Raw genomic sequence first — 27125 nt, 5'->3', positions numbered from 1 at the left:
GCGGAGGGAGACGCAGAGGGAGGGAGACGCGGATGGAGGGAGACGCGCTGCTGCTGTAGTGCAAGTTAGATAGATACATAGTAGATGAGGTTGAAAAAAAGATATGCGACCATCAAGTTCAACCTGTGCTAAGTTTAGACGACAGATACTTTATCCTATATCCGCACTTACAGTATATTGATCCAGAGGAAGCAAACACACAACCCCAGTGACATCATCCAATGATTTCTCATAAGGGAAAAATAAATTCCTTCCTGACTCCAAGAATTGGCAATCGGATTAATCCCTGGATCAGCATCCTTCCCAAGCTAGTTTAGTTAAGTTACTTTCTGTTATTTCAGTGAGAATATTAATGCTGCACAGGTTCCATTCAGATGCAGGGAAAGGGGGGCGGGGGGCGGGGGGGGAGGGGGCCTCGTGTAGTGGGCATTTATATTTAGGGACCGGTGCTAAAAAAAAAAAAAATCCATAGGAAGCTGAAAGTGTCATGGCCGATTTGCTCATCTTGATATGACTACCCAGAATCCTTGTCTGTAACATGAAATGTGACTTATGGGGAGAACGAAGCAGGTTTGGGAACCTGTAAAACATACAAAGACACTATCTGTTCTGTAGAAGGCAGATATCACCGGGGTATCCACTAAATGCTGACGGACCGCTCAGCCCAAGTCTCATAAGGTAATGTGCATGCAATTTAGGGATATTCAACAACAACATATCAAAAACAGGTATTACTGGGGTACTGTGGGAAAGGGCACCTTAAAAAAAAGCCCCCCAAAAAACATGCAACCGCAACAAAAATGGTTCTCTAATAGGATTCTACATTTAAATTAGCGGCTGAGCTTTGTGAAGTTTACAAACGCACAGACGCACAGATATTGCAGACGTTCAGCTCCCGTTAACGCTGCACGTAATTTAACAGTCGCCCTATTGAAAACAATGGTGAAGGAGATGACTCACGTGCTATTCAACGTGTTAATGAGGGTAACAACATCTGCTACAGCTGTACATCGATACTTATACAGCGTACAGGGTTAATGAAAACCCAACTATAAAGGGATAGTCCCACGCAGCACATAAAAAAAAGCGTTTCCTTACGTTATTTATGATCTGAATGTGCTTTCTTAGAGTCAGTTCTTAGAAGTGTCGCTTATTTGTTTCCTACGTGTCTGTGAAAATCACACAGATCAACCAGAAAAGAAACTGGGAATTAACAGGAGACACAGAAGATGTCATCACCAAGGAGACTAGGTAAAAACCGTAAAAACTTTAAATGGAGGAACAGTTAACAGCGCGGCTGATAGGTCAGAACAGACTTTATTAGACCATTTCTAAGCCAGCAGCTGAATTTCCTGCATCCCGGCTGATTAAACGCAAAACCCTATAATGTTCAAAATTAGGAGGAAATCTTCTGAAATAAAATGGTGCACATGGAAAAACGGCGCGATTGGAAAAGTGCGCTACAAATCTAAGCTGACCTCATGAGAGCTATGAATAGAAGCCGGTACTTACCAGAAGAAAGGCTCTCACATTTGGGATTTTGTTCAGTTCCATTAGCAAGCGCAGGGCTTTCTCGTGATTGCTGCAGTACTCCTCATACACGCAGAAGCGGGTTTTCTGCAGGAAGGGAAGGGGAACAGCGATTACATAACAGGCGCCACTTCCAAGGATTCACAAACACAGAATAATTACAGGAGCTGGGTGTGTGGGATAACAACATTTAGCAACTCCTGCTGAACAGTGGAAGCAGTGGCCACCCATGGCAGGTTTCAAGGATATCCCTGCTTCAGCACAGGTGGCTCAATCAGTGGCTCAGTCGAAGCCACATGTGTTGAAGCAGGGATATCCCTAATACCTGGTCTGTTGGTGGCCTTTCGGACTTGAGTTGGCCACCCCTGGAATAGTGGAAGGAATCCTTTATCCGTCACTGTGGTTCCAGTCCATTCCTACTCTTATTATCATACCTACACTTCAAATTCCTTAAGCCAAGAGGGAAACGATGTCGCCTGGGAACTGCCTGGGACCTGCCTGGGACCTCTCCTGCCGCCTGGGACCTGCCTGGGACCTCTCCTGCCGCCTGGGACCTCTCCTGCCGTTCATAGAGCAAATACATGGAATTAACCATGTCAGGTCCAAAGTGCTTTGCCCTGTTAAGTAATACGTTCTGGGTCTCTTAAAAGGTCAACCGCTGACCACTACTTTTTAATAGTACGTTGACCGCAGGCTGCCACCAGTGTCTCTGGCTTTCTTTTAAGTTCTGTACAACGGGGGGTGAAGAATATGGACCACATTCACAGCCATCGGTAGAAACATAGTATGTTCTGTTTGCATTAATATTCTAAAATTACACCTGTATTCAACACCAACACCGTGCCCTTTAATGAATATGCCCATAAAAGACGCAGTCAAAAGTAGGAATGAATGTAATTAACGACATGTTTAACCCTTCACTGCAAAGCATTGTTGTCCCCTCTGGCAGTGGAGGGGTTAATCGGCACACTGGGATAGCAACCTTTTATTTTTACCCTGTCCCCCTATTAAACGGATTGTGGGGGAAAGACTTATTTTGCTGCTCAGCCGACAAAAACACAGCATTCCCGTATTAATAACCACTAAACCGGCTGTGAGAACGCGGTGTGTCCTGAGCGCGATGTCGGATACTCGGGGAGAACGCCAAGTCCCCATTATCCCAGCGAGGCAACTGCTTTCTGTGCATGCAAATCTCGCTTCTTTCACTACAACTCTCAGGAGACCACCCGACGCGGGAGACCACCCGACACAGAAAACGGAAACAAGGAAGACGCAGCTAATAAAAAAAACAAACACTTCTAAAGTATTGTCTAATAAAAACAGGGCACATGTCGAAAAGGCCCTCAAAGGTTAAATGCATCCCAATCTGGTCTGTAACTGTTACATACGCCTATAATATATATTATCTCTAGCTGTGCACGCAGTGTCTTGTATATAATGTATACCCTGCTCACTTATGTAACTGTATTTGTAACCATGTATTATTTGCCATCTTACCTCTGTGCCCAGGACATGCATGAAAACGAGAGGTAACTCTCAGTGTATTACTTCCTGGTAACACATTGTATAAATAAATACATGAACATCACATACGAAGAACCCTTGTTGCAAATGAAACCGTCTTCACTTAATAGAAAAGCTTTCTGAGAATCCCCTGGGAAGGACGAATGTTTTGCCAATTATGATGGAACCAGGTTCTCTTTTAGGACTAATTTCCACATAACTATCTCATATAGCGCTTTACTCCCAATGGGACTAAAAGCGTGTCACAATGACGTATTAGTGACTTGCCCACGGTCCCAAGGAGCCGACACTGGGAATTGAACCGGGTTCAAACCGGATTCACACTCAGTGTCATTGTTAAGAATGTCAGTGACTTTACTCACTGAGCCGCTCCTGCTCAGGGCAACTCCGTGATGATTACCGTATTTCCTCAATTCTAAGACGCACCTTTTTTTCCCATTTACACATGTGTCTGTCTGTCTGTCTGTGTTACCCCCCCCCCCCCCCCGCCCCCTCCGTGTGAACTGCAGAACGTGCAGAGGGAGCGGTGTGTCTGTGTGTCCCTCCATTCTCTCCCTCCCCCCTTCCTTCCATTCTCTCCTCCCCTTCTCTCCATTCTCTGCCTCCCCCCTTCCTTCCATTCTCTCTCTGCTCATCCGATACTGTCTCTCTTCCCCCCATTCTGTGTCTGCCTCTCTCTCCCCATTCTGTGTCTGTCTCTCCCCATTCTGTGTCTGCCTCTCTCCCCCCATTCTGTGTCTGTCTCTCTCTAGTGTAGATAAATGCATGCTATTGTCTGCTAACTAAAACAAAAATTCTGCACATTTAATATAGTGGGGTTTTTTCCCCAAATTATTTTTGATTAAATCAAGGGTGCGTCTTAGAATCGAGGAAGTAGGGTACCTTGGAAATGCCCCCTTCACTCCTCCTTTCTGGCAACCACAGTTTAAGGAGCCAATCCCGTATAGCAGGTAAAAAATCCCATATAGCAGGTAAATAAATGAGTTTTTCTTCAATTATTTACCTTAATTTGCTTTCTTAGAGTCGATGTGCAGGTAAACATGATAGGACTTGCAAATCATGTGGCAACAACTGAAGTGTTTAAAGAGGCAATCCAAGCGGCACTTTAAAAAAAAGATATATATATATTTTTTAAACATACGCAGCCTTTGATTATCGTTATTAAAAACGTATTACCTAAGCTGCCGATCGTTTCGTTCTCCCCGTGATCGATCAGCAAGGATCCTGCTTCCAGGGCTCACTAAACGGCTGCTTTTCAATTTCGAATCAATCCTTCAGTCAGTGTAACTACAATGTAATCTTATATTACTAAGGTAACATTATCTATTGTTACAGTTTGCAGCTCAAGCTGCTGGGAACATTGGCAACAAATGATCACAAACAGGAAAGTGTTGCAAAGATCTTGCACTGCTGGGGAGGTGGCTAAAGGATGCTATAGGAATCAGAGGATGCTCAGTATATTAATACTCATTAATAATGGAATTAAGTGTTGAAAAAAAAATGTAGTAAGTATTATCTAATACTATAGAAAGTATTTATTTAAAAAATAAAACACGTAGAATATTGCTTGGATTGCTCCTTTAAGATGCAAAGTGTGCTAAAAACCCTGTGTTACACACTCACGAGTGTGAAAGGGGATATATGACTGCCGGGCAGCAGCCTGCTCGGTGCGGACTCGCGTCACGCCTTGGTCATGTAAACGATTTGTGCTAAAATCACTAATAAAGGATCACATTCCATGACCGGCAGGGACATATCCGTGCATGTGCTGAGCAAATTACCCAGCAATCAGTGCAGCGAACGTGCCACGTTATTCCCACGAACATCCCTCAGACATCGGAGAAATAGCCAAGAACAGCTGATTCCCGCGTCCGCCCGCGTCCGCCTGTCAGGGCAGAAAGATTGCACACCACCCCCTTGCACCACTGAGCCGCTGATTGAACCACCTGTGCTGAAGCAGGGATATCCGGAAAACCTGGCCTGTTGGTGGCCCTTGAGGCCTGGAGTTGCCCCCCCCCCCCCCTGCTATAGATTGTAATGGGATCTCTCTCCTCTGCAAAGGTCGATAAAGGTCGGGTAAATCATGCAGGATGCTTTTATCAGGCTGCGGCTCCGTCTCTGGGAAACATGACCGCACAAACGATAACGCGTTCGCCTGGCTGAGAATCTGCAGGGAAGTGTCTGCGTGACCAGATGCCTCACTATTAACCTTTGAAGCGCTGGGTGTGGGGGGGGCTGGCAGCAGTTCCAGGAGCGATCACAGGACGCGAGCAGGCCGCCAACGGACGGGGAGGGGACGCCATTTCTGTTGTGATTGCGCTGGCCGCTTGGTAAAAATCGGGCTCAGCCCCATCGCTCCCTAAAAAAAAAAAGGAGTTGGTGTCGGTGACGTACCCGGCACATCGGAAGCGCCTCTGGGGTGTCACGCCCACACCGTCTCTTTAAAACCCAGAACATTATCCTAAAACCCAGAACATTATCCTAAAACCCAGAACATTATCCTAAAACCCAGAACATTATCCTAAAACCCAGAACATTATCCTAAAACCCAGAACATTATCCTAGTTTCTTTGGAACATCCAAATGCTTGATTTTAATATAAGTGCATTTGTGTAACCCTTTCAGACCCGGCGTATGTGATCGTGTACATTACTTTCTATATGGGTGTATGGAATTCAAGATCTAAAACCAGGTCTGAAAGGGTTAACGAAGTTTCAAAGTGCATGTTGCAAACTAATTAAAGTCTGTGTAAAGATGAATATTAATTAGCGCCTGGATTTATATTTCTTCTTATTACTATGTTTTATTTTAAAGTCATTACATGTATAAACTAGACATGGGGCGGCCAACTCCAGTCCTCAAGGGCCAACCAACAGGTCAGGTTTTAAGGATATCCCTGCTTCAGCACAGGTGGTACAGTCATTATGACAGAGCACTGATTGAGCCACCTGTGCTGAAGCAGGGATATCCTGCAAACCTGACCTGTTGGTGGCCCTTGAGGACTGGAGTTGTCCAGTCTTGAACTAGAGGCATGAGGCACACACACACACACACACACACATACACACACACACACACACACACACACACACACACACACACACACAATATTAGTTTCAGGATTCGTTCGGGATTTCGCTTTTCAACCATTTACAGCTAAATATACTTTTTCATCTCAAATGGCGATGCTGTTTTTTTAGATGTTGCAATTGAATAATCGCCGGTTTGACAATGGGACGGCACGAAGACAATGACATGAAGCGGGGGTCTGTGGAAGGTCATTCTGCAGCACAAAAGATTAGGGCCAGCGTGTGGACAGATATTTCCAAGCCTCCCTGCTTACATCACCGGTATTATGAACGCACATATACATTCCAGTCCAGGCCTCTGGGAACAGACTTCCTGATCTGTGTCCATCCAAAAAACAGAGAGGCTTCGTGCTGGCCAGAGAGCGGTGTTTATGTCCAGTTTATAGGTCAATATTATCAAAGGAAGTGCAAAGAGCTATGTACATGGAAATCAATTCAGTGACACAGAGGCTTTAAGTCAGGGGTGGCCAAATCCAGTCCTCAAGGGCTGACCTCTTGGTGGCCCCTGAGGACTGGAGTTGCCCAGCAATGTGCTAGAGCACGTTTGGTCAGTTCACCAATGCTCGTCTGTTCATTTTTGTATCCCTTTATTTTGGTAAAGAGACACCATCTATTTTTGTGATTCAGACTCGCTCCCGCTCCCCCTCCCCCAATAAATAATCATGTCAACACCTTAGAACCTTAGAAATGTCTTCTGGAGACTCCCTAAAAGCCCAGAGACGGGTTAAACATCAGTGACAAAGCAGCACCGTGTCACTTGTGGGGCAGCGGTGGGATGCCAACCTCAACCGACACAGTCGGATATGGTTAAGGGAGTGAGGAAGAGCATGGAACAATATGGAAGATTTGGTAAAGGCTCAGAGACTTAGACAGAGGTGTAAACTATAGAAGACGAAGCAGAAGAACTAGTCCATCGAGACAAGTTGTCTCCTGCACAATAGCAAGAGGCAGCTGAGATGGATGGAGAGGTGCTCCTAAGCAAAGTGAGGTTGACAGTCAACTGAGGTCGAAATCTGTACATTTGCTCCACAAATACATTAGAATCCAATTCAAGAAGCGCTTCCTTTTATTGACACCTCACCATGACTCTCCATAGCTCGCATTTCTCCCAGCTGATCACATCTACAAGGCCGGCCCTTCATTTCTACAGGAAGTCCTCTCTCACACCGTACAAACACACACCCATTTCTTTAAATGAGAAAGGACATTTGCTGCGATCAGTATAGGTATAGTCTATCCGCTGGCATGATACAGTTGCGCCCCAACCCTCTCCAATAGCGCGTCTGAGATCAGGTGCAGTGTAAGGAACCTCAACCCTCTCTAATAGCGCGTCTGAGACCAGATGCATTGTAAGGAACCCCAACCCTCTCTAATAGCGCGTCTGAGATCAGATGCAGTGTAAGGAACCCCAGCCCTATCTAATAGTGCGTCTGTGATCAGATGCAGTGTAAGGAACCCCAACCCTCTCTAATAGCGCGTCTGAGATCAGATGCAGTGTAAGGAACCCCAACCCTCTCTAATAGCGCGTCTGAGATCAGATGTATCGTAAATTTGTCTGTACTTTGTACCATTTTCAAATGAACTGAACATTGCGGGGAACCCTTTAGGGACGCCCGAGAACCCCCAGTTGAAAAACACTTGCTTAGAATAATTAGCTGCATTCATTTCTCACTGGAGCCATATGGAAGTTTTGCAGGACGAGGTGTCTTTTGCTGGACCAATAGTTTAATAACGCGGTTTTGTGAAAGGTATGTGACCTTTAAAGACTGGGTAATTATCTTTTTCAGATTAACTGGGTTAAAAATGCATTTTGACAAACATGCATCTCAGTTTGCACTAAAGCCAGTCACCTGATTTTAATAACACTCCACATGTTTGGCAAATTACACGATTTCTACAAAGCCAGAGAACTTGCAACAACAACATCTGACAGGAAGAGGTACTTGTGTTCTAGTATAAATCACCGGACCACAGTTAGCACAGGTGAGAGACAGATGTCCGATTACTCCGCGGTCAGCCAAATCCTATCCTGATCTATCCACTCTCTCTGGCACTACCACAGAATGACCACAGTGAAAAACAAGCTATATCCCAAATCCATCAACCGCAGACCACGACAGCAGACCACGACAGCAGACCACGACAGCAGCCTTGCACTTACAGCAGGTAGCTGGCCTTTGGTGTTGAACACTATTTTAAGACTGAGATCCAACTCGTTTGTCTTTAGGTAAATCTCTATCTCTATGTATGTTAGGTATGAATAAAAAATTCTGAAGATTAACACCATGATATTAACTGTGATCATGATATTAACTGTAAGGAACCCCAACCCTCTCTAATAGCGCGTCTGAGATCCGATGCATTTTAAGGAACCCCAACCCTCTCTAATAGCGCGTCTGAGATCCGATGCATTTTAAGGAACCCCAACCCTCTCTAATAGCGCGTCTGAGATCCGATGCATTTTAAGGAACCCCAACCCTCTCTAATAGCGCGTCTGAGATCAGATGTATTGTAAGGAACCGCAACCCTCTCTAATAGCGCGTCTGAGATCAGATGCATTGTAAGGAACCCCAACCCTCTCTAATTGCGCGTTTGAGATCAGATGCATTGTAAGGAACCCCAACCCTCTCTAATAGCGCATCTGAGATCAGATGCATTGTAAGGAACCCCAACCCTCTCTAATAGCGCGTCTGAGATCAGATGCATGGAACCCCAACCCTCTCTAATAGCGCGTCTGAGATCAGATGCATTGTAAGGAACCCCGACACTCTCTAATAGCGCGTCTGAGATCAGATGCATTGTAAATTCTTCTGTATTTGGTATGATTTGCAAATTACCTGAAAATTGCAAGGACCCTTTAGGTATGCCCGGGGAACCCAAGGAACCCTCGTTAAAAAACACAGATCAACATACAATTGTGTATTCCCTTACAGGAAGGCCTACTTAACGGATTACAGGTTATTGTGAGCTCCACGTCAGTTATGGTATATAACAGGCCTAAGCGCTGATCTGATTGTATCAGTATTAAACCGCTGGCTCGTCACTGCGTTCTTGGAAGTAATATGTGGACCTGTCAGACACGTGCATCCACACAAAAGTGGAATTTTTATTTGCTGGAAGTCATTTGAAAGGAAAGTGGAAAAAAAAACAATCCATCTCAGCCCAAACAACACCAACCTTGTGTAAAACGCACCGCTTCTAAAAATACCACCACTTCTGTTTTTGTTTTTTGAGAGCTGTATAGATGTTTTGATGACCTAACTATGTAACCTGAATTTCATTGTTTCCAACTTTCCCACCAACCAAGGCTCCTCCTCTGTCTTCTCCAGTGAAATACCGCACACGTTATACCTGTGCAGGTGACCAGTCTGATAAGTGAAGCCAGCAATGAGTCAACGTTTTCAAGCACTGGATGCAGAAACCAGGGTGCAAGGAAGCCGCTTCCCCAGATAACGTGTAAAAATCACCGTACTCACGAATTTCAAGAAGACATTCCCCAGCTCGTGGTGCGATTGAGGTTCTGGCTGCAAACTAAACTCCAGGGCGGCCAAGAACTCCTTGTGGACCTCCAGAATATCTTCGATATTGGAGAATAAGATCTAGAGTAAAAAAGAGACAGAGACCAACATGAGCCTCTTGGCAATCTAGTTACAATTAGCACGGTGCAGTTAGGCACCCAAACAAATGGGACAATAATGTCTGTTTATGTTACGTGATCATCAACACATCGTTATCAAAGCAGAGTCGCATGCCAATACCATCGACAATTATTGAGTTGCTTTACAACCAAGAGTAGTTTGCAGGTTTGCGGGTCAATCGCAGAATGTCGTCTGGAAGTTGTATGTGATGCCAGCGTGGGCGCCGCTCGCAATAGAAACAGCTGCACTCTGGTTATACCAATTCAATAGCAGCGATACTTTGGTTATTTCCCACGGTTCTGCACTAAATGTGAATAAAATAAGCACAACTGCTATTGACATTGCATGTCATAAGGGCACTCTAACGGCTAATGGATCTGTTGGACATCGCTATGCAAACCCAGGGGCTCCATGGCGTGAGCGGTGAAGGTTGCACACTGAGCGAGACCTCATAAGTGCAAGAGGCCAGTGATGTTCCGATAAGCAGGGGTATTTTTGTGGGGTGCGCGGAGAAGCTGGGTTTCCAGCACCTCTATTAGAAGTTCTGATACCGGTTTTTTTAGGGATCAAGAAACAAGGACATTATTAAGAACCAGGCGCAATATTAACTGGAAGTGATGGGATTTTTTGTACATTTCTTCATTTCAAACTGAATGACTTATAGTTTAGGTTTAAATACATGTTGCTTTGCACAAGGATCCCACACCTTTCCCCTACAAAAACAAAAAGGAGGAAAGACTTCCTCCAAATGCGACTGGATAGGAAAAGCGGCATTTACCCTTTGAATGCCGGTGGTGGTCGCGACACCACAGTGCCCAACTCCTCTAGCACGTTGTGCTCGTTCCTCGAGAGCGATCACATGATTGTGATGTCAACGATGACGCGGAGGAGGAAGAGATTCCTTTTCCATTCCTCGTCCTATCAGATTGCTTTTAAACGCCATCTCCCACGGACAAATGAGCAAAAAGACCATGACACAGCTACGTCGTGGAGCCACTGGCGTCCAAGACCTTATAACAACATGGTAGCTATGACATGAGGCCACTGGCATCCAAGGCCTTATGGCATGGTAGCTAGAACATGGGGTACCCAAAGGGCTAATATTTACTGATTCCAGAAACTTTTCTTCATCTTTAGCCGATGGACATCAATGACTTCTACTGAACAAGGAATTTGCACAGGTCGCTGCCTGAACAGCTTACAATCAAATGCTTGATATCTGCGGCACAGGGAGGGAAGAGGACTTGCCCACGGTCAAAGAGATTGTACTGGAATTCCAGCTGGGAGCCCCAAATCCAGTGCTGCTGTTGCTGGGACAGGATGAAGGGAGCTTTGCGAGACCCAAGCAGCTTTGATGCCGGTTGTGTGGCTGCAGACCTTGCTAGCAATAAAAAGCTTAAACAGAAGTACACGCTCTTTAAAGTCTCCTGGCTCAATGGGGCTTCAGTTAAAAGGAGACAGCTGAGTGGGTTAATATTCTGTCAGTTCCAGAAAAATGCTTTCATTCTCAAGAGCGCACAATGCAGATCTCATCTCAGCTGTCCCACACAAAGGGTTCTTGGTGTGCGGCTGCATCAACAACAAGGCAGCTTCATACACATTCTACTGCAAAAGACTAAGACATTAGTCAGAGCTTCGTTCCCAAAGCAGGTGCTTTCTCCGTCCTTACAGAACAGTTTAACAGATTGAGCAGGATGCAAGACGGCCAATGAAACATGAAATACTTAAAGCATTTGGTATGAAAAGCAATGCATTGCAGACCCTCCGACAAAAAAAAGGGTTCAAATAAATCGGCCGGTCTACATTTGGAGGAAAATGACCACCACTGTTGACCAGGAAGCTGCACTTTATACGGACACTTTATTATCTTTATACGTTCGCAGGCCCATGGAGAAGTTACAAGAAATACAACTAAAATGTGCAAGTAGCCTTAAACATAGGGATCTACTGCAATTACTAAATGTACATAATCATAACCATCGTTAATGGCCATTTAAGTTAATGAGTGAATATTACTAACTGCACTTTGGTGAATTTGTGCCATTGACTATTACTAGATGTGCCAAGTCCGTTCATCCCTGTGCAATCTGCTAACCTCGGTAATAGGAATGCAGTTACCATGCAGATGTTGGTTAGCAGCTGTAATTATTGGGGTGGGTGGGGGGCTCAGTAGTGTTTCCTCCTGTTTGGTTCTCTGGTAATTAACAGGCTGCAACGCATTCTGAAAAATGATATATACTGTATATATTTTGTATTACAGGACTGCAGCAGCGGGTCTCCAGAGCTTAACTGTGTAACTGTTATCCAGAACCTTTTATCTATAAGAAATACTTGTTGTTCCAGACCGTGCCCGAACAACCTCAGGGGGAACGATTTTTCCATCTTATATAAAGGCCGGTTCTCTGTTGTCTCCCTTCTCCGGCAAACCAGGGGTCCCAGATCTGGGAAAACTTCTGGCAGTCCTGGCTCAGAAATGCAGCGAGTTTCTCCATAACAGAGACATGCCGTCTCCTACGTTTCTCCCCGGCGAGAGAGGGCGCTTCCTGCTTCTTCCATGACGCCGCGATACAGCATCTACTGGCTGACATGATACAGGCGATCAGCTTGGAGGAAGCTCGCGGTTTATCTTGAATTGGTCTTCCCAGGAACACCTATATTTTTTTAATCTGACCATGCTTAAAAAATGTAACCCTTTCTAGTGACGAAAAGCAAGGGCGTGTCAGAGATCAAACAGAGCATAATAACCGTATGATCATTGACCGAGCTCGTATAAAGCGGAGCTCGTGCACAGCCTATTTCTATAGAACTAAGAGTCTAACTCATTTGAAAGTTAACAACAACAGAAACAAGATTAATAACATGGTTATTTGGGACTAAGGATAACACATCCAACACCAGAGATTCTGCTTAGAGCCGGCATGGCCAACTCCAGTCCTCAAGGGCCACCAACAGGACTGGTGTTAAGGATATCCCTGCTTCAGCACAGGTGGCTCAATCAGTGGCTCAGTCTGGCACAGAGAGACCTGTGCTGAAGCAGGGATATCCTCTTAACACCTGACCTGTTGGTGGCCCTTAAGGACTGGAGTTGGCCGCTCCTGGCATAGAGCCAACGCCACCCAAATCTAGCCTTAGTTACCAACTTTACATATTTTGCTATATGGCTTAATCCTCACCTATCCTTCTGTTTGCAAAATTGCCCCGCCGACATCCAAAATCTATACTAAACGTCTTGCGCCTTCTAGAAATAAATCTTGCTGAAGCCCAAAGAGTGAGAAAGTGCGTTGCACAGCAGAACCATGGCGTAAAATCCGCCGCGAGATACATTAAAACTAATCCTTTTTATTAAATTGTATTCAAACGTCTGCTGCTAATTCTCTAATGACTCTATACCGGATTACCGGATTACCGGTTGCTGCTGTGCACCTGTGGCAGGGTTACACACTGCGATTATTTACATGATAAAGTGTATGGTACAGCACCCCACAGTCGCAGCACCCCATAGTCGCAGCACCCCACAGTCGCAGCACCCCATAGTCACAGCACCCCACAGTCGCAGCACCCCACAGTCGCAGCACCCCATAGTCGCAGCACCCCACAGTCGCAGCACCCCATAGTCGCAGCACCCCACAGTCGCAGCACCCCACAGTCGCAGCACCCCACAGTCGCAGCACCCCATAGTCGCAGCACCCCATAGTCGCAGCACCCCACAGTCGCAGCACCCCATAGTCGCAGCACCCCACAGTCGCAGCACCCCATAGTCGCAGCACCCCACAGTCGCAGCACCCCATAGTCACGCTACCTTGCTATTGTTTACAATCAAATCCGCGGCTTTCTCTGCATGTGTAACTACAATATCCATTATTGCGATATATACATTTTTCCTGCCGACCCTTTCTGCACAAGTGACCCCAAAGATCGGAGCAGGTTTCTCCCCCTTACTGCACACCCCGCACCCATTTAAAGGTTCTTGGAAGTCTTCCAGTTTCATCCTTTCATCGCCCCATGACCTAGCCATCACGTCCAGGCGTCCGGCACTCGGAATAGGACATTGGGTCGTGGCCATTTTGCTGTGACCAAGTTGGCGCCGGCGTTTGGCCGCTGAGGGACCTGTCGCCGCCAGCCGTTTTGTCAATCAGGTAAGTTAACTTAGCGGTTAGAGTAGGGGGTTAAGGATAGGCGTTTTAGGGTAAAGGGTTAGGTTTTTAGGTTTGGGAATTAGGGTTAAGTGTTTAAGGTAAGTGCGTAGGGCAGGGGGTTAAGGTTTTAGGGTATGGGTAGTGTTAATATTAGGGATTTTTAGGGTCATGGGCTTACTTTGGTGGCAAAATGGCCAGCGGTGAGATGTCCCACGGCAAAGTGAGTGGCGGCTAAACACCGGCGGGGACTTAATCGCGGAAAAACTGCCGCAACCAAATGTTCTAGACCATCTGGCACCCCACGTCCTGAGACATTTTAGCGACATCATGTTATTTGCTCGGTTTCTAAGATGTGAAAGCGTTGTGCGCTCCCACGGAACGCGGACTTCCCTCCCGTCATCGGTAACGCCGCAAACACGGGGGTCGCGCCCAAACATGTTTGCAACTTGTAGTGCTAAAATATCTGCCAAATAATAAATACACACATCTTTGAAATCATTCACCACAGAGAAAGCCGCAGAGAGAGGACCGCCATCCGGCGGAGAAATGGGAACTCAATCACATCTTATTTAACACCGCGCACATCAGGACATGCGCAGACACTTTCCAGTGACCTGCAGCTGGTCCTCCATATATTTTACACGGTTACGTAGGATCTGACAGCCTCGCTGGCGTGTCTTGCGACTTGATCCACATGTTAAAATCTATTTCGGGAGAAAAAGGATCCCTGTGTACTACACTGGCTAATTTAAAAGATGTGCTAGAGAAAAGCCACGCTGTCCCGAAGAAACGAAGAAAAAGTGGCGTTCAGGGAGAATGTGGTGGTAGGAGAAGCCGAACTTGTCATTGTCGGCAGCTTGCTGTAAAACCATTTGAAACTGGAGACTGAAAGATTTCTACAATGCGTGACTTCATTAACCGCGGAACAAAGGCAGTTGTTTACGGTTTGACTTGTCCATATGGCCTGAATTACACTGGTATGATAACAAGGGAGCTACAGAGACGGGCACTTGAACGCATCAGCATTATTATTAATGCCTCTGTAGACCATTCACAAAAAGGAAGAAGTTTAACTTTTTCTTCAAACATGGGGGGGTTACAGTTAAAGGGATTGTATTGTATTGTATGTCTTTATTTATATAGCGCCATTAATGTACATAGCGCGTCACAGTAGTAATACACGTGGTAATCAAATAAATAACAGATAATATAAATAACAGGTCATGGGAATAAGTGCTTCAGACATAAAAGTAACATTAAGGAAGAGGAGTCCCTGCCCCGAGGAGCTTACAGTCTAATTGGTTGGGTTCATTTGGGATCTGGGGAGGCTCATGTGCGCAGTGGATTTTCTTATTTGACGCACGTAATAAGGAGCTCCGGATTTCCATGTTCAGTGACCTGGTTTCTCCAATGTCCAGTTACTTTCTGTTTTCAGTGTTGTTGTTTGTTTACCATGTTATTGGTATGTGACGATTTGTCACCTGATCTGTGCATCCGGTATAAAAGGGGTGAAATAGAGAAACGGGTATGCCGCCCCCCCCACCCCTCCCCCGAAGCTGATGCAAAACACGTATCGGGGCTAGAGACCCGCATCACACCGCGTCACCCATGACATCATTCTGGCCTGAGACTGGCGTGGAATGCGGTGAAGCTGCTGAAAGACAACGCTTGGCCAAGACTCCGGTGCTGCTAATGTTGCCCGTTCGAGATTCAAATGGACTGTTAGAGCAAGTTTACTGTACCCCACGGTGATGCCGTTAAATTGTTATCTGCACCCCAATACAGCCACGTGAATGACTGTAGCGCTGAATATATAGACGCTGCATGTTGGGGTGGAACTTTGTACGTGGGCGGTGCAGAATGGCTACGCAGTGAGTGATGCGGCTTAGTCCACTGCCGGCCGCTGTAAGGCTAAGGCCCCGCTCCCAGAGTCAGCGCGCCGCACTGCCGGCCGCTGTAAGGCTAAGGCCCCGCTCCCAGAGTCAGCGCGCCCGCACTGCCGGCCGCTGTAAGGCTAAGGCCCCGCTCCCAGAGTCAGCGCGCCCGCACTGCCGGCCGCTGTAAGGCTAAGGCCCCGCTCCCAGAGTCAGCGCGCCCGCACTGCCGGCCGCTGTAAGGCTAAGGCCCCGCTCCCAGAGTCAGCGCGCCCGCACTGCCGGCCGCTGTAAGGCTAAGGCCCCGCTCCCAGAGACAGCGCGCCCGCACTGCCGGCCGCTGTAAGGCTAAGGCCCCGCTCCCAGAGTCAGCGCGCCCGCACTGCCGGCCGCTGTAAGGCTAAGGCCCCGCTCCCAGAGTCAGCGCGCCCGCACTGCCGGCCGCTGTAAGGCTAAGGCCCCGCTCCCAGAGTCAGCGCGCCCGCACTGCCGGCCGCTGTAAGAACTTCGTCTCTTTACATTTACCTATTCAACTACATCCCGGATAAATGGCGCAGCGCAATAAGCTTCCCAACTACAATCACGCAATGACCGTCATAATCATTTAGGCACAAACTTTGCGGTCAGCCAGACCTCGGTTTCATTGTGTGGTCACACAGGTCTGTCTATTTGTACTCAGTTTCTATTTTTACTGCTTGTATTTTATGAACTTTTGTAATAAATATAGTTATTAATGCTGCGCCCTTAGAAGCGTATTTTTTTTACTTTGCTGCATTTGCTGAATGTGTTTCTCGGATCATACACATGCATATTGATTTCACTAGGATGGGATCACGTACACTGGCTGTAGTATTTTTATTATTCCTTTGTACTCAACATTTGTATGAAAAATAAAAAAATTAACCAATGAACAAAGTGATGAATTTAAGTTTTCACATTGTGTGTGTGCAGCACGTACCCTTCTAATCAAGGCGCTTTTCGTGCTTCCTACTGTGATTCTTTTGCTTTACTTGCCTTCTCTAGTATTATGGAATTTTATCAGTTAGTATGTTTATAACCACTTAAAATAGTTTACATTTCCTTCTGTACAGCAAGAGGGCCAAGGACCGGACGATTAAACTCGTATTTCATGATTTGGAACGACTATTAGAAAGTAATAATAGCATAACGTCCCGATCTTTTGATGATGCTTGTTATTTGGTCTCGGAGTGTTTGTAACCTGCGATGGCCCTTATCAGATCAGTATGATAGTGTGCTTTGTAACCTGCGATGGCCCTTATCAGATCAGTATGATAGTGTGCTTTTCAAGTATATTTCCCCCAACTAGTCCAGACAGCCTCGTGTTAATGCTGGTGCTTAATCTGACAGTAGTGCTATGGAAAAACAATGGTTAACCAGGGAACATGTGTTATTTAATACGTTATTTTGCATATTAACGTTCGATAACGGGGGTAATAACATCTGTAGGTAGAGCTATAGGGTATGTGCATAATGAGTATAGGCTGCCATAGGGAATGAAGAAGCCCCTTTCTTTGGTTCTGTAAAGCAGAGTTGCCCAACTCCAGTCCTTAAGGACCCCAACAGTCCAGGTTTTAAGGATACCCACCTGCCTGAGCATGGGTGGTGCAGTCACAATGATTGTCCCACCTGTGCTAATGAGAGGATATCCTTAAAACCCGGACTGTTAGTGCTCCTTGAGGGCTGGAGTTGGTGACCTCTGCTGTACAGGGATTACACAGCATACCAAGTGAGAAGCAAGAGCCCAGAAATCACCCCCTTCTGTGCTCTCCATTGTGCAAAATGGGACTCTCTGTGCTTTTCAAGTGTTGTTATTTCAGGGCCGCGATGTTCGATATCGGGGTCCTCGTCTTGTTTTTCTTCCTCTTACACTTCCCCGGCGGCGAGAGCCGGCTCCTGTAATCTTGAAGGCTGCCTGCCAAGCCGCCTCCTTGGGAGCTCCCGGCGACTGCACTGTAGATACAGTTCGGCTTTTAAAACATTATCTGTCCACTCCACATTCCTAGATAGGGAACATATTCTCCGCAGCAGCAGCAGCAGAAGGAATCGAGCTCCTGCTGCCAGCATGGTGTGCAACAGGTTTAAGAACTTCACATGTTCCAGGAGTGGTGTGGAGGTGGTTTCAACCATGTGTGGACCCCAAGAAGGAAAATCCATAACCGGCGGAGGCTGCCGACCCCGTAGTTAGAGACATAAATTGTTAATGGGACTAAAATAGGTCACAGCTTTATTAGCACAACAAACCAAAAACAGCAACCAGACAATATAAATATGGGAAACCAAACCCGTGTGTGGGCTCCAGGTCAGCCAGACACCTGGCAAGGCGCCCTCTTGGATGCATTAACGTGTGGGCTTTGGCCCTATGCTGGTCCTCTCGTGTGGGCTTTGGCCCTATGCTGGTCCTCCACTCCTATATAGCTGCTTTATGCTTGTAAGAAAGCAAAAGTCTCAAGATAACATACCTCTCTGTTTTTCCTCAATTCCATACCATTTCATACGATAATATACTATACACTTCAGTGGAAAGCATTGGGATAGATTTGAAAGATACCTTAACATTGTCTTCTGAGATGCACTTCTCTTCTTTGTCAATGGCATTCTGTTTAATTCTATGCAGGAACGCCTAGGAGAGAAGACAATTGTAAGTTTGCTTCAAAATATCCATTGCCTCCAGGTATATTTCCAGGTTCCTTATATTTTTGCAGTTTGCATATTTCCTATAGTACATCAGTATGCATATGTATTCAACAGAAAATAATATATATTCAAATCAGTTACTTTTTTGAGCTCTAGAGGAGTATTGATTTCTAATGTACTGTAGTCCCGGGCAACTCTGGAGGGCTTACATCTCAAGTAACCTACATCTCGTCTAGCTTGGAAGGAACATTTCCATAGCAACACGGCTAGAATCGTGGGACAACTTTCAGCATCCCTGATATGCTACTTATATAACCAGTGACTTGTACCACAACTTACTAACCCATTGGCTGCAATGCAATGACCCAAATGCATTGCAGGTCCTTCTGGTAGCCAAGAGGTCAATACCTGTGGAGCAGGTGTATGGAAGTATTACTGCCGACCTGAGATAGAACCACTTGCTATGCTCCAACATACTGCACAGTAGGTCTACTCGTTCTTTAGAAACTGGTTTCGTTGCAGGTTGTGACACCTTCAATAGGACAATCATGGAAGAGGGCATTTCAAGGTCACACACAGCCATTATTCAGATATAACAATTGAAAAATGGGTCTCTGCAGCTACAACTATCAATGCCTTTCACCCGGGTCCCATAGTTGCAGAATTAGCTATGACTCACTAATGAAAATGTTATTTTATGGTAGAAACATTTTTGTCACACTATAATTAAAATTGTTGTCTATTGTTGTGGAAGATTTAGTCTTGCTGCTTACCATGTAGTTATAACTCAAATCTTATTCCCATCTCTTGTCATTACACAAAAGTGTTTGACATTCAAAAACAGTTTTTCCAGCTACTAGAACTCAGCATAGAAGTGGAATCAGAAAACCATTATACGATCAACTTATCCTGGAAGTATGGATACATTGTATCAGAACAAAGCTCTTATCTGCAGCCAATCAAGTTCACTTTAATGGCCAAATCAATGCTTTCATGTCTAATTATTACTGCAAAGCAATCATTTTTAGAAATGGACGTCCCTATGAGTGCCAAGATTCTTACCCACCATTAACATACGGTATTCTATGAATGTAGCGTTATTCTGAAAATAATGAGTATGCAAAAGTACTATTAGTAAGACTGGGCTACCGAATGACAAACTGAGAAAAAAATAGGTCTTATAAAAGGTTGTAACGTGTGTAATTTATGACATCAAAACATCCAAAGTGAATTTTATCTGGATTAATATTTAAAGGAAGTCCCCAACTCCAGTCCTCAAGGACCCCTAACAGGACAGGTTTAAGGATGTCCTCTTATGAGGACAGGTGGCTTGATCATCTTCACTGAACCACCTGAGCTCAGGCAGCGATGGCCTTTATCCCTGGGCTGTAATCGGTCCTTGAGGACTGGAGTTGAGAACAACTGGTCTAAGGCAACTTGTAACCTGCGTATACATCTATACGCAAGCCCGGTCCGTTGGTTGGTAGTACAGGCGTACACCGTGCATCAATATTACAAGGAATATGTCTCCACTGCAGACTGGAAATGTGATCGAACAGCACCGGAAAAATCTCCCTGATTATACCTCTGAAAAGTCATGATGATATTCACAGATTTTGAGAATAAACTCGTCTGGTTCTTGATAGACCCCCAAAAAAGTCATCAAGCAAGCGGGACGGGACCTGGAGTCCAAATCTTACGCGGCACAAAAACATCAGCTCAGCAATGCCAGCTGCTCGTCTGAAAGGACGGAAACCAGAGGGTCCGAGAGCTAAATCAGAGCAGATCACGCCCTGGGGACCCCCTGAGGACCCCCTGGTTTCCATCCTTTAAAAACAATGTGGTTTTTTTTTGTTTTTTTTAAAGAAAAGATACTTAACTTTAGCCCAATCCAGGGAAAATTAAATGGCGCGTTCAACATTCTGCATCACGTCGGCCAACGAGTAGCTGCTCGGGGTCAGCTAGCTGGCATTGCGGGGATCAAGTAATGGCCGCTTATCAAAGCTCATGCGGGCCAATAAAAAGCCGTGGTGTCATCAGGTCCGGCTTCCTATTGGTCTGAGAGACACGGGAGCTTTAAGCTTTAAACCCCAGCGAGCTCAGCCGGAGCAGCTACCGGCACCCCCCTTACGGTTAATATCTCTGGAAGCAGAGGGGTCACCGGAGCTGAAATTAATGGGGTTCATCTCCGGAGACCCCTTTAAAAAAACCTCAATGATATGCTCATGAATTCAAATCAAATGCACGTTACTCCTATTTCAGGGCAGTGCGTGAAAATATACCACAAAAGTACAGACAGTATAATCCGACTGCATCACGCAGCGCGCCCGACTCACTCCGACTGCATCACGCAGCGCGCCCTTCTCACTCCGACTGCATCACGCAGCGCGTCCGACTCACTCCGACTGCATCACGCAGCGAGACTCACAGACTGATGCAACAGACAGTGGCACTTTGTCACGAGACGTTGGGTTAGAAATACAGAGAATAGACGGAACCGCTGCTGAGTCATCGGGAGAGTTCTGGAAAAACTCGCTGTCGCTGCTCTGATTAAAGGGGCAGGATCACAAAGCAAGCGCCAGTGCGCTGGTCCGAGCGGGGACTCCCCCTCCAAATCATCACTTAAAAGGCGCAGTCCTGGGGACACTTATTTTAAATTATTTACATTGTTTATGTAATTTTGAAGCAGGGGGTCTCTGAGCTGAACAGCATTGATTTCAGCTGCTTCCCAAGATAGCAGCGCCCCCCCCTTCGGAGGTATCTGGGCAGTTTAAAAGGTCTCGAGTCCCATGGGCCAATAGGAAGCCGCAAGTGATGACATCAAGGCTTCCTATTGGCCGCAGTACTTTTAAACCGCCATCGTGATGTCCCACCGCAAATAAAAATACCACTTGTGAGCGCACTCGCCCGTCTCAGACAGGCCAGGCAGACATGTGAGCGCACTCGCCCGTCTCAGACAGGCCAGGCAGACATGTGAGTGTGCTCACACGCGGGGTTCTTACGTGGTGCACACATGTTTAGTAAATCTACGCAACTGGAACTATGATCAAAATATATCAGACAAATCTAAATAATGCTTTGAAGCGGGAACCCCCCCGGGCCCAGAAGCACCCCTGGAATGGCAGACCCCCCAGACACAGAAGCTACGTACATAGGGCACCTACAGGGTGACTCAGATGTATCTGTCGCCAGCATTAGCCAGAGATAAAGCGGAGAACAGAATTACCAGATCAGAATTACACCGGACTCGGAGAAAATAGAAACTTCGTCATTTCAAACAAGTGAAAACTTTGCTGTACAGCAAACTATCCTCAAGCCCTACCAACAGGTCAGGTTTTCAGGATATCACGCTTCAGCACAGGTGGCTCAATCAGTGGCTCAGTTGCAGACTGAGCCACCTGTGCTGAAGCTTGGACAGACTGAGCCACCTGTGCTGAAGCAGGGATATTCTGTAAACCTGACCTGTTGTGGGGGTCTTGAGGATTGGAGTTGAGCCCCCCTGCTGTAAGAGATTGAGTCTTTTCTAAACAGTAAAAGGATTGAAATGCGTCTCTAACCGCGCTGTCACTCATGGAGAATGGACGCTGCCGACTGTACAGTCCCTTAATTACAGCGCTAAAATGCATCTGACATTTCTACATTTAGAAGCGTAAATTACACCTTACCAGGTAATTTGCCAGCGCAGAACAGTCGCACACACTTTCACAAGCCCCCCACACAGACAAAGACGCTCTGCAAACACCTACACGTGTCACGCCCACTTCCTGCCTTCGCACGATTAGTCACAAGAACGAATCGGGAGAGAAATGTATCCAGAGCAAGTGAATCCGCTACCTTCTCCCCGTGCGTCCAAGCTCACAGGTAAGTGAGCACAGTGACGCCATCACTCCTAACTGTCCAGGTTTGGACTATTTTGGGATGATGTTGCGTCTTCGCATTGGACCGAGATTTGGCAGCCATTTTTTTTATACTGGGGGGGCGGGGTGGGGAGATTTAAACCCAGTAACTTCACCAATACAGGCAGTTCTCATTATCCAACGTTTCACTTTACAACGATTGGCATATCCAACGCTTTACAATGCAACCCTAAGGGCCGTTTTTCGACACCGAAAGGCGTTATCCGACGCCTGAATGCGTTATCCAACGCTCACCGCCACGGATTAACATGGGACTCACTTTACAGCGGTTTCACTATCCAGCGCTACTTCCAGTACGGATTCCGTTGGATAACCGAGGACCGCCGGTATGTGTATCAGGAAGCTCGTGTTTCCCACACGAGCTAAAGTCAGTTCTGGGGGGTCGCGTTGTTCCAATCCGGTAAAAGAAATGGAAGGTAAAGAACAGGCTACATTTGCACTTACAGTGTTATACACCCAGGGGCGTAGCGATGGCCCGGAGGCCCTCGTTGTTGGGGCGCTCGCTCTTGTCCCTGTCGGCACAGGGCGGGGCCGGAGATGCAGCGGGAAGGAAGCACAGAGAGGGCATCCCTTCCTCTGCAGAGCTTCCATAGGTGGGCGGGGCCTATGTCCGGGGGCGGGGCCTCAAGTAGAGCCGCGTGGGGCTGGAGCTGACGCCTGAGGCCGCGCTGACAGTCCTGGCTACGGCAGCAGCGCATTGTGGCCGCTGACGTCATGCGGTGGTTGCCGGAGAAAAAAAAACTATTTTCATCGACGACGGATTAAATAGACTTGTTTTCACGCGAAGTCGCGTCACCGTAGCCAGGACTAAAAGCGCGGCCTGAGGCTCCGATCATACTGATGCACTGCAAAGCGTGCGCGCGCATCTCTGATGTCGCAGAGCAACGTGTGCACAGGCGCATTCTTCCGGGTGCACGACTGCAGGCCGGAACCTGTTTTTTGATTGAATGGCCGTTGTCCTGGAACAGGATTACACATTTTCTGTCTCCCTTTGCAGTTTTGACGATTCCTGACTCCCGTGTTCAGCTGCCTGTAATTCTCCTGTCCCAGCAGCTCGCCGCATGTGTAACTGCAACATTGTTGCTACATTTGCCCTTTCACACAGTCCTAGTTGGTTGCCCTGACAACCTTCCACTCCTCATAGATAGAAGAGTGGTTCAATCCTACTCCCCCGCTTTTATAGCAGTTACTTTGGTCCTTCGACCCTTCGGGAGGGAGAGATGATGAGGAGGAGGGAGAGAGATGAGGAGGAGGGAGAGATGATGAGGAGGAGGGAGAGAGATGAGGAGGAGGAGGGAGAGATGAGGAGGGGGAGATGAGGAAGGGTAGGAGGGAAAGCGATGAGGAGGAGGGGGAGAGATGACAATGGGGAGATGATGATCAGGGAGAGGATGGGGAAGGGAGAAACAAATTGCAGTCAGAATTAATATTAATGGGACCTGCCATTTTTTTTTTGCCCGGGTGCCCGCGCATGTCTAGCTGCGCCACTGTATACATAGTGTTTTTCAACCAGGGTTCCTAGGGAACTTTGGGTTCCCGGCAATTTTCAGGTAATTTGAAAACTGTACCAAATACAGAAGAATTTACAATGCGTCTGATCCCAGATGTGCTATTAGAGAGGGTTGGGGTTCCTTACAATGCATCTGATCTCAGACGTGCTATTAGAGAGGGTCGGGGTTCCTTACAATGCATCTGATCTCAGATGCGCTATTAGAGAGGGTTGGGGTTCCTTACAATGCATCTGATCTCAGACGTGCTATTAGAGAGGGTCGGGGTTCCTTACAATGCATCTGATCTCAGACGCGCTATTAGAGAGGGTTGGGGTTCCTTACAATGCATCTGATCTCAGACGCGCTATTAGAGAGGGTTGGGGTTCCTTACAATGCATCTGATCTCAGACGCACTATTAGAGAGGGTCGGGGTTCCTTACAATGCATCTGATCTCAGACGCGCTTATTAGAGAGGGTCGGGGTGCCGCAGAATATTGCAATATAATTATAGGGTTCCTTAACCAAAAAAAATGTTGGAAACCCCTGCCGTACACAGATTTGCACACATGCACAGTTACACCCAGACCTGTATACTAATGTCATTATAAACCTTTGCTTTTTTTTTTTTTTTTTTTTTTTTTTTTTAACTTCTACTGTTACTGTTACTGTTGTTACAAAACAACTGGAATTCTCACTACGTCCCCTTATCAGACAGAGGTTTTCATGGTTTTTGTGTCTGGTTATAAAGTTATATTCACATATTAGCCAAAATACCTTCTTCGATCTCATTTTGTTCCCAGGTAAATGTCAATATTTAGCTCTGATCTTAAAGCTGCAATTATTGCTCATATTTTTCTAGTGTTAAAAAAACACGGTTTTCTTAGTCTCTAGCTTCTGAGGTTACCATGGAAACCTTTATCCTGCAATAGGCTCTGCGCAGAATCGCGCTGTCCTTATAAAAAAGTATTATTGTTGTTACGGGATTGAAGCAGGGGGTCTCCAGTGCTCACATTACTTGCTGCTTTGGGGACCCCCTGCTTCCTGAGACACTTACCCCCTTACTGGGTGCCGCTACCTCTGCAGGTTTAAATGCCACTAGTCCTTAGGGAACCGCAAGGGATGACATCACGGCTACCAATTGGCCTGCAAGACGCAGGACATTTAAACACCACCATTTTGATAACCCCACCAAGCCCCGTCAGAGCTGCTGCCTGCACAGAGATACCGGCGAAACCCCTACGGAGGTCATTATCTCTGGAAGCAGGGGGTTCCCGGAGCTAAAATTAATGGGGTTCAGCTCCAGAGACCCCCTGCTTCAACCGTATAACTGTAAACAAAATGCAAAAAAGGAAAGCAGGATTGAGGCTCTAAACGCCTGTAACAGAGCCGCTGATTTTAGCAATCCCACGTAGCCGGTTAGTTGCATTTCTTAGGGCTGGGACCCGCTGCGCCCGGCGGTGCGGGCGGCCACACGAGCGTTCCCCACCAGCAGGGGAATCCTCCCGAGCCGGTCCCGGTCCCCCACTACACGCTGTGACGCGTCAGCCGCCAGGGGATTCAAGAGAATTGTAATCCCAAGCGGCGACGCGTCACGTGGTGTGGCTGTGAGCCAATGAGGAGGGGAGGCTTCGGGGAGCGGGGAGGAGAGTGTGGGGGGGAAAGCAGCGATTTTAAATAAACTCTGCAGCACCAAGGAAGTCCCCCCTGCTCCCTCCCACAGACTCTCTCCTCTTGGGGGGTGGTCCCCCTTCCAATTCCCCCCCTGCTCCGATCCCCCGGGCTCCCACCCACCCCCCCGTGTGTATTTGTGTGTGCCTGAGTGCCTGTCTGTGTGTGTGAGCGGCTGAGGAGTTGAGGAGTTGAGGGGCTGAACAGTTGAGGGGCTGAACAGTTGAGGGGCTGAGGGGCGGTCCCGCCCCCTCACGTCATGGCCGCGCCCCCCGTCATGGCCGCGCCCCCTGACCCGTTTGGTCACGCCCCCCCGCTCGCAAAAATGATCCCTTTGGACCGGAAAAAGCCCCAAGTGCCTCCTGTCTGCAGTGCGGGCGCGTGGTCTGAGGCAGCGGGGCCTTAGCCTTAGGGACCTCTGAATGAGAAAGTGTTTGCTAATCACATGTTGTCTTTCCCCTTATCTCCCCCCCTGTCCTTATCAGAGAGCCGATACAGATAAGGGGAGGTGGGGGGAGGGGGGACTCTGGCTGTACAAGCGCTTGCTGATCTCACAGTGACATCACACAGTGACATCACACAGTGACATCACACAGTGACATCACACAAAAGCAAGTGGCTAGAGGAAATCAAAGCTCTCCAAAAACTAACTTTAATACATTGATAATACTCATAGGTGTCAGATTTGGGTAAAATGGGTATCTATTTCCTGGTTTAGGGCTGCTACATTGAAGTTTTTTTTTTTTTTTTAAACATGGGACGCCGAAATCTAGTCTCCCCTTTCCATTCAGTCCTTCCCACCCCCCACCCCCCCCAATCTATTCATTACTCCCCCCTCTCATCTATCCCCAGCCGCCTTCTGCTGCCACCTGCCTTCACCCTTCTCCTCCTCTGCCCCCTGCCAGCCGCACCTGCGCGCGCCCCTGAATCGTCCCGTTGCCCCGTCAATAGGTCACAATTATACCAGAGCGATCTGGTGACATCATCGTAGCCGCGCTACATGTGCGCGCGCAGAAGCGATTTGTAGCAAAAGGTAATCAAAGGCTGCATGTATTAAACCTGTCGCTTGAACTAGCTCTTTAATAAAGTCCTAACGATCGTTACAACACGTGACTCCTGCGTAGTAAGAATGTATAGTTGTACTGGATAATGCACTAATATGTTACCATCCACATACAGAGCTGTATTCTCTGCTATAGATCGGAACAAACCCGTGTTAGAGAGGCCTTACCGAGCAGCGCCATTACAAGGCCCCTCTCATTAACGGTTTAGAGCAGGGGTAGCCAACTCCTGGCCTCAAGGGCCACCAACAGGTCAGGTTTTAAGGATATCCCTGCTTCAGCACAGGTGGCTCAGTCATTGACCGATATGTGGAGTGTGGTAGCAGCCATAAATACATTTAGTGAAGAATAATACATTTAAAAATAATAATGACGGGCGTGACCATGTCTTTGTGTTAGACTTAAAGGAAATATTTGTCTACTTTTGTTTCTTTGGGAATGAAGCACAAATCCATGTTTTTCTTCTGGGTTTCCCAATGTGGGAGTGTTTGTCAACTAAGTGTTTGTCTAACCCTATCCCAATCTGTCCTTATCACAGTGCAA

At 46.9% G+C, this 27125-nt stretch overlaps 1 protein-coding gene across 3 annotated transcripts in view; it reads right to left on the bottom strand.

Annotated features, from left to right (window-relative positions):
- The window catches only part of PREX1 (phosphatidylinositol-3,4,5-trisphosphate dependent Rac exchange factor 1), a 299489-nt gene that overhangs the window by 194196 nt on the left and 78168 nt on the right, over positions 1-27125 (bottom strand). For all 3 annotated transcript variants that reach the window (XM_075571278.1, XM_075571280.1, XM_075571279.1), the window contains exons 2-4: positions 18361-18432; positions 9620-9742; positions 1513-1617 (exon numbers count right to left, since the gene is read on the bottom strand). In XM_075571278.1, coding sequence (XP_075427393.1) covers positions 1513-1617; positions 9620-9742; positions 18361-18432 — 300 coding nt within the window. The remainder of the gene's footprint in view (positions 1-1512; positions 1618-9619; positions 9743-18360; positions 18433-27125) is intronic.

Source organism: Ascaphus truei, chromosome 15, assembly GCF_040206685.1.
Source record: "Ascaphus truei isolate aAscTru1 chromosome 15, aAscTru1.hap1, whole genome shotgun sequence".
NCBI classification, from domain to species: domain Eukaryota; kingdom Metazoa; phylum Chordata; class Amphibia; order Anura; family Ascaphidae; genus Ascaphus; species Ascaphus truei.
The sequence above is the reverse complement of the archived record's forward strand: the minus strand, read 5'-3'. Positions and strand labels throughout refer to the sequence as shown.